General features: G+C 41.1%; 1 protein-coding gene across 6 annotated transcripts in view; it reads right to left on the bottom strand.

Moving 5' to 3' along the window:
- Positions 1-2108: 2108 nt before the first annotated feature.
- ctns (cystinosin, lysosomal cystine transporter) overlaps positions 2109-8805 on the bottom strand; it is a 68468-nt gene continuing 61771 nt past the window's right edge. For 5 of the 6 annotated variants that reach the window (XM_043720856.2, XM_043720853.2, XM_043720855.2 and 2 more), the window contains exon 11: positions 2109-2449. In XM_043720856.2, coding sequence (XP_043576791.1) covers positions 2307-2449 — 143 coding nt within the window. In that variant the 3' untranslated portion in view covers positions 2109-2306. The remainder of the gene's footprint in view (positions 2450-8805) is intronic. The other variant, XR_006316101.2, reaches the window with a different exon arrangement.

Genomic DNA, 8805 nt, shown 5'->3' with positions numbered 1-8805 from the left:
AGAGATTATTAAGCATCATGAAGTACTGAGATAAAATGAATCTTTGCAAAGACTTTATCATCCTCTCCTAGCACAAGTGTTTAGTATGTAACTAAGTTGGTTGTAATGATGTGATGACACCATAGTTGGTACAGGGTGTAGTGGGGGTGGGTGGAGTGCACAAAGCCTGGAACAGCAACAGGCCCAAGGGGTTCAACAGGCAAAGAGTCGAGCAGTTCTCTAGCCAGAGATTTCAATCCAGGATGCTCTTTTGCAAGCCCCGTTACATGGACAGTTGGAGAAGCTTGTCTATTCTCAGTGGGGGGAAAAAAAGATGGAGGGGAGATTTGACAGAGCTATACACAACACAAAAAACAGAAATGGCTGCAGAAACTCAGCAGCTCCAGCAGAAGAGAAAACAGAATTAATGCTACAAGTTCAGTGACCCTTCTTCAGAACAAAAACAGCTGGGAAATGGGGGGGCGTGGAGGAAGGGTGTGAAAGAAAGCCCTCAGGGATACAAAACAATTTAGGTAGACAAACGGATTGTCAATAAGCCAAAGAAGAAGCTACACAGGTGACAATGGGGGCTATGAGTAAGTGAAAATGGTTGGCTGTGCTGAAAGCTGCGTCGAGTGTGGTGTGCTGGAAAAGCACAGCAGGTCAGGCAGCATCAGAGGAGCAGGGGATTCGATGTTTCGGGCAGGAGCCCTTCATCAGGAATGAAGTTGAAAGGTACCCATTTCATGACAGGAATTGGAGTTGCAGGGGCAGATAATAGAGAAGGGGTATTCGTTTTGTGGGATTGTTAAAATTCGATGTTGAGTTCAACCTTTTACTAGCTATCAATTCTGACTCAAAATACTCACTCCTGCTTTCTCTCCACAGATGCTGCCAGACCTATTCAATTTTTCCAAGAGTTTTTTTTTCAGATCTCTAGCATGTTTTATTTTATTGTATACACAATACAAGCCTGGACTGAGAGAGAAGCTGGTCCTATTGGTGTAAAGATCAAACATCAGAGGACCCACAGTAAAGATAATTGGCAAAATGAATAGGGACATTAGGAATTGTTTCTCATGCAATAACTGACTAGCACCTGGAAGGCATTGCCTGTGCACTTGGTGGAGGCAGGGCTAATTGCAACTTTCAAAATGAAATTGGATAATTAACTGCAAAGGGAAAACAAAATGCAGCTCAAAGCAAAAAAGACATGAATTGCTCTTTCATAGAGTCAGCAACAACAGGATAGATTGAATGGCCTCATGCTGTAACAATTTGATGACTCCATGAATGAATCAACACATTGTAACCCATGAAGCCTTTTGGCAATCCCTGCTAACAACACAAACAGACAGAGAGGGGAAATCCCTCCAATAAATACAAACAAAATGAAAATGCTCCAAATGTTCAGATGAAACAGCATCTATCGAGAGAGAAACTGACTTCATGTTTCAGATTGATGACCTTTCATTACAGTCGCCAGGGAGGGCTTGCTTATTCTCTGAACGGATTACATTTCTATTTTGAAATTATTCTCCCAAATTTTAATGGATCAGACCAGGATGGGATGTGGCCTTTCTTCTTGCATCAGTGATGAATCCTGGACTAGATATGGGAGTGACACAATAGAAAGATTGTTGGAATGAAAAGCAACTGCTTCCAATGGAGAAACTGAAGCTTTGTAACACTGGAAACCTTTAGTGCGTGTGTTTGGAATAGAATATTCCATATCTTCTATTTTAAGCATGATTTGGAGATGCTGGTGTTGGACTGGGGTGTACAAAGTTAAAAATCACACAACACCAGGTTATAGTCCAACAGGTTTAATTGGAAGCACTAGCTTTCGAAGCGCCGCTCCTTCATCAGGTGATTGTGGGGGACACAATTGTAAGGCACAGAATTTATAGCAAAAGTTTACAGTGTGATGTAACAAACTATACATTGAAAAATACCTTGATTGTCTGTTGAGTCTTTCATCTGTTCGAATACTCAAAGACTCAACAGACAATCAAGGTATTTGTCCATGTATAATTTCAGTTACATCACACTGTAAACTTTTGCTGTAAATTCTGTGCCCTACAATTGTGTCCTCCACTATCACCTGATGAAGGAGCAGCGCTTCGAAAGCTAGTGTTTCCAACTAAACTTGTTGGACTATAACCTGGTGTTGTGTGATTTTTAACTTTCCATTTTCAGCACCTTGATTTTACCAAATGATGCAGTTAATGTTTTTTCAAGCACAATTGCTTTTGATGATCTTGCATGATGTTAGAAATTCCCCTTGAATAATTTTCAGAGTTTGGATGTATTGTGCAGAAATAATCTCAGTTATCTGTGTCGATTGGCTGGTAGTCAGACTTCTGTCTGTACAAACAATAATGCTGTACAATGAAGAAAATGTCAAATATAACAGAGAACAATCCAAGGCCAAACTTTGTTGGGTCTCCAAAGATCAGCAGCCATTCATCTGCAAAACAAATTAAACACTTGTTCACCAAACAGTTATGATTTCAGGCTTGAACAGATCTGATCTCATGCACCCTTTAAGCACAGACCCCCCGCCAGTCAGCAGAAATTGGATTTTTCAACAGCAGCTTCATGGCCTTTTTTATTGAGACCAGCTTTTAATTCCAAATTTAAAGAAAATAATTTGAAATCATGATTTGGAGGTGTTGGTGTTGGACTGGGATTGGGGGGGAACCAGGTTAAAATTCACAGACAACATGGAAATGAACTGAAACCAACATGACCATTCTAAAAGATGAAAGACTGAAGCTAACTTAGTTTAATATTACATTCCATGACACTGGAGCCCTGTTGCTATAAAGTCTGTGCCTTATAATTCTGCTCCACAATCGATTAGATTAGATTACTTTACAGTGTGGAAATAGGCCCTTCGGCCCAACAAGTCCACACCGACCCGCCAAAGCGCAACCCACCCATACCCCTACATTTACCCCTTACCTAACACTACGGACAATTTAGCATGGCCAATTCACCTGACCTGCACATCTTTGGACTGTGGGAGGAAACCGGAGCACCCAGAGGAAACCCACGCAGACACAGGGAGAATGTGCAAACTCCACACAGTCAGTCGCCTGAGGCGGGAATTGAACCCGGGTCTCTGGCGCTGTGAGGCAGCAGTGCTAACCACTGTGCCACCGTGCAGCAATTAACATTTTAATAAAGTTGAAGCAACAATTGCCAAGACTCCAACTCTTTGTACAAAAGACGGAGACACAGTGCTATTAATAAAAGCGTACAACATACTTCAGCAATTTGTCCAAAGCCAGGACTTGGAAAGTGTGGCAAAACGGACAGAAACCTTCTCTGCCGAGAGGCCGGAGAAGTTTTCAGAATGCAGGCCATTCAGCAACTCAAGTCTGTTCAATGACATCAGGGTTGGCTGCATCAAAGTTTTGTTCCTGAATCCTTAATATAATTACTTTACAGTTATTAATCTGTTTTAATATTTGACATTATGGACCCTTTAGCAGCAACTTTTAGGGGAGAGTTTCAGATTTCCACTACCCTATGGTAAAGATTTGTTTTTGAAGAGTCTGGCTCTAATTTTAAAGTTAATTCCCCTTACTCTGGACTCCCTCATCAGATATATACTTTCCATCTCAACTTTTAAATTCTTTAAAAATCCTCAACACATTGAACAGATCACCACTATTCAAAAGGAATACAAGCCCAGTCTACGCGAACCCTTTTGGCTGCAATATCTCATGAAGATATAACAATCTCCAAGCCCAGTGTACCTTTCCTGAGTTGAAGTGTCTAACATGAGGTTTCTTGCCACCATCTTTTCAATGGGACTTGGCAATGGATGATATCTCATGAAGAAATGAAGAATGCGTAACCAGAGCTGTATATAAACAATAGCGTAGCATCTAGCCCTAAGATGTCTAACCTTGAGTGAAAAAAAATAAAATAGGCAAACTAGCGAGCAAAGTTAACATAGATTGTTCCTGGAATTTAGATAAGATCCATTATAATTATACAAAATGTAGAGTTACTAGAGTAGAAAATAAATGTTGTTCTTTTCTTTGCAAACATCGGAGATCTTACGAGAATGAAGAACTGACAGAAAATGAGAAGGTTTGTGTGTCTGTAATCACTGTAAAATAGGTGAGTTATATACCAAAACAAGAGGGCAATAAAGTAACTAATGAGAGTAAGGGAATTCAGGTGATTAGTATCAGAAAATGTATTGGAGAAACTGGATACTAAAATCTGGCAACTCCATAAGACATGAAGGTCTATATTCTAGAGTTCATTAAAAGATAGCTTCAAGGGTAATGGAGGAGTAGTCATGATTTTCCCACATTTCAGAGATTCTGGAGCAATCTCAGTAGTTTGGAAGTAACAAATACAACACTGATTCAAGAAAGGAGAGCAAGTAAAGAAAAGCAGCAAGACTATTAGGGCTGACATGAGTTTGAGGAAAAGATCACAGGTTTACAGCATAGAAACTGACGATTCGACCCAAACAATTTATGCCAGTGTTTATATTCCACTTGGATCTCCTCCCATCTTTCCTCATAAATGTAAGTTAAATTCATTGGACCACAGTTGGCTCTGCTGCACAGGATAGGAACACAAAGTGTGGGAATTCAAAGTAATAGAAGATTCAGTTGCAAGGGGGATATTTCTGTCGCTGCAAATAAAACTCCAGAATACTGGCTACAGAATATTCCTGAGTGGGAGAAGGAAGAGCCAATGGATATGGAGCACATTGGCACCAATGACAAAGGATGAGATCCTAGAAGTAGAACATGGGGAATTGGGAAGCAAGTTGAAAAGTAGCACCTCAAAGAGGTAGTGGTCTCAGGATTACTATCAATGCTGCTAATTAGTCAGAGCAGAAATAGCCTCACAGCACCAGGGTCCCAGGTTCAATTCCCACCTTGGGCGACTGTCTGTGTGGAGTTTGCACAATCTCCCCATGTCAGTGTGGGTTTCCTCCGGGTCCTCCAGTTTCGTCCCACAGTCCAAAGATGTGCAGGTCAGGTGAATTGGCCATGCTAAGTTGCTCATAGTGTTAGGTGCATTAGCCAGAGGGAAATGGGTCTGGGTGGGTTACTCTTCAGAGGGTTGGTGTGGACTTGTTGTGCTGAGGGGCCTGTTTCCACACTGTAGGGAATCTAACCTAATATATCAGTTAAATATATATCAGTGGCTGGAAAGGTGGTCCATGGGTGAGAGCTTCAGATTCCAGGGGCACTGGGACTGGTTATGGGGGAGGTGGGACCAGTATAAACTGGACTGGTTATACTTGGGCAGGATCAGGACCGATACCCTAGAGCCAGTATTTGCTTGTGTGGTTGGGGCATAGTTAAGCTGGAATGGCAGAGGGGGTTGGGAACTGAAGGAAGCTGACGAGGTGTAGACAAACAAGGATGATAAGAAATGAAAGAACAGCAAAATGTAAGAACGATAGACAAGGTAATCAAGGGCAAGAGGCAAATGGGACCACATTACTTAGTTAAATGATTCAAAATGGCAAAAATGCAAGCCGAGAGTTTTTACTTTGTACCTTCAGATACGTTCAGAATAAAGGTAGATAAAGTGACGGTGCAAATTGACTTAACGGATATGATTTCATAGCCACTACAGAGATGTGGTTACAAAGAGATCAGAATAACCAGAGGGAGAACAGGAGCCCTCAAGGACCAAAGTGGACAGGAATATGTAGAACCACAGGAGACGGGTGAGGCCCTTAATGAATATTTCTCCTGTCTTTACCGTGAAGAAAGATATGAAGGCTTGGATAGCTAGTGGTCATATCTTGGGGATAGTCCATATCACAGTAATGGTGGTTTTGGATGTATTAGAAGGTATGAAGGTGGATAAATCTCTTGGTCCTGACCAGATATATCCAAGAACACTGCAAGAGGCTAGATAAGAAATTACAGGGGCCCTGGCTGATATTTTTGCATCATCGTTAGCCACAGGTGAGGTCCCAGAAGATTGGAGGGGAGGGGATGATGTGTCCTTATTTAAGGAGGGCTGCAAAGACAAAACCTGGGAATTATAGACCATTAAGCCTAACATCTGTGCAAGGTAAATTACTTGAGAAGATTCTGAGATAAGATATGCATGCATTTGGAAAGCCAGGGTTTGATTAGGAGTAGGCAGCATGGCTTTGTGCATGCGAGATCATATCTCACAAATTTGTTAGAGGTTTTTGATGAAGTGACCAGGAAGGTTAATGAGGGCAGGGCAATAGACGTAGTCTACATGGAATGCAATAAGGACTTTGATAAGGTTTCACATGGTAGGCTGTTCTGGAAGGATAGATTGCATGGAATCCAGGGGAGCTGGCAAATTGGATACACAATTGGCTTGATGATAGGAAGCAGATGGTAATATGGAAGAATTCTTGTTGGACTGGAGGCCTATGGCTAGCGGAGTACCACAGGGGTTGGTGCTGGACCCATTACCGTTAGCTATCTATGTCAAATATTTGGATGAGAATGTACAAGGCATGAATAGTAAGTTTGCAGATAAAATAGGAGATATCTTGGATAGTAAGAAAGGTTATCAGAAAGTGAAGCAGGATCTTGATCAGCTGGGAAGTGGGCTGAGAAATGGCAAATGGAGTTTAATATAGATAAGTGTGAGGTCTTGCATTTTGGAAAATCAAATCAAGGTAGGAGTTTCATGTTGAATGGCAAGGCCTTATGGAGGGCAGTGAGACAGGGGGACCATGGTGTTCAGATGCATGGTTCTCTGCAAGTGGAGTCACAGGGAGACAGGGCAATGAAGAAGGCTTTTGTTACACTGGCCTTCATCAGTCAGGGCATTGAGTATGGAAGTTGGGAAGTTATGTTGTAGTTGTACGGGACATTGGAGAGCCTGCACTTGGAGCAGTGTGTTCCATTTTGGTCATCTTGCTATAGGATGCTATTAAACTGGAAAGAGTGCAGAAGAAATTTACAAGGATGTTGCCAGGACTCAAGGGTCTGAGCTTTTGGAAGAGATTGAACAAGATAGGATGTTTTTCTTTAGAGCATAGGAGACTGAGGGCAGGACCTTATAGAAGTGTATAAGGTCATGAGAGGCATGGATAGGGTGAATGCACTCAGTATTTTTCCCAGGGTTGGGAATCAAGGACTAGAGGGCATCAATTTAAGGTTTGAGGGGAAAGAATAAAAGGGAACCTGAGGGGCAACCTTTTTTTTTTAAAAACACAGAGGGTGGTATGCATATGGAATGAACTGCCTGCGGAAGTGATTGAGGTGGGTATATTAACAACATTTAAAAGGCATTTGAATAAATACATGGATAGGAAAGGTTTAGAAGGATATAGACCAAGTGCAGGGAAATGGGGTTAGTGCAGATGGACATTTCAGTCAGCATGGATGAGTTTGGGCCAAAGGGCCTGTCTCTGTGCTGTTGGACTCTATGACATGGCGACTCTAACTGGGAGCAAAGCATTCAGGGATATTTGACCTTTCAGAAAAGCAGGAGGAACGGAAAAGGTGATGTGGAACACTGTTAATAACAGACAAAGTGAGGACAGTTGTGAGAGATTCTCTCAGCTTGAATAACGAAGAGTCCATTTTTGAGGAGGTAAATAACAGCAAGGGAAAGCTGGAGTAAGGTATAAACTCCTCAGCAGTAGCCACACTGTAGGAAAGGATATAAATCAACAAATAACAGAGTATGTAAAAAGAACAGAATAATAACTATGGCTGGCTTTAATCTTTCTGACTGGATCAATTCAGAAAGGTCGCTACAACAGCTAATTCAGAGAGTACATTACAGATAGTTTCCAAGAGTAATAAGATCTGCAGCCAGCCAGGGAGCATGCTATCTTGGATCTGATAATGGTAATGAAGCAGCTTCAACAAACAACCTCAGTAAAAGATCCCTCAGCAAATAGTGATCATAAACAATATTACATTTTACCAGACCTAGTGGATCAGAAACAATAGCGTTTAACTTAAAGAAAAGAGAATTACAATGAAATGGAGTTAAAGTGGATTGGGCTCATAGATTAGCAGGAATGAGTGTAAGAAAGACAAACGTTTATAAAGAGGTCACCTATGGCTCTCACCAAACATATATCCCATTAATAAGGAAAGATATTTATACAGTGATAAAGCAACCATGGCTAACTAAGGACAGTATAAAGTTGAAAGAAAAAGTATATTAACGGAAACAAAAGTCAGTGATAAAACCAGAATTCAGCAAAGTAGAACTAAAAAAACAAAAACTGAGGGCAAACTACCAAGGAATATTAAAAAAAAGTCAGTTTCTTTAATTATATGTTTAAAAATGTTCAAAGCAAAGATAGATCCTTAGGAAATGAATCTGATGAGATAATTATGTAGAACAGACTGGCAGAGGAGTGAAACAGATATTTTGCAGTCTTTACTGTGGAAGATACTTCTAATATTCCATTAACACTAAAGAATATGGGAAAGAGGTTATGTAACATCACTAGAGTAGTAGTATTAGATAAGCAAATACTTTTTTTTTCATCATCACTTTGGGACTTGGACATCACTGGCCGGCCAACATTTATTGCCTATTCCTAGTTACCCTGTAGGTTGACCCACAGTGCTGTTGGGGAGGGAATTCCAGGAATTTGATTCAGCAGCCATGAAGAAACAGCAATATATTTCCATGTCAGGATGGTGAGTGACTTAGAGGGGAACAAGCAGAGGTGGTGTTCCCATGTATCTACTGCCCTTGTGCTTCTAGATGGAAGTGGTCATAGGTTCGGAAAGTCTAAGGAGTTTTTGAGAATTTCTGTAGTGTATCTCGTAGATAGTACACACTGATGCTACTGAGCGGCGGTGGTGGAGG

Source organism: Chiloscyllium plagiosum, unplaced genomic scaffold (genome assembly GCF_037043375.1).
Source record: "Chiloscyllium plagiosum isolate Xiang-an unplaced genomic scaffold, Cpla_swu_hap1 HiC_scaffold_28, whole genome shotgun sequence".
NCBI classification, from domain to species: domain Eukaryota; kingdom Metazoa; phylum Chordata; class Chondrichthyes; order Orectolobiformes; family Hemiscylliidae; genus Chiloscyllium; species Chiloscyllium plagiosum.
This window is presented reverse-complemented; position numbering and strand designations above follow the sequence as displayed.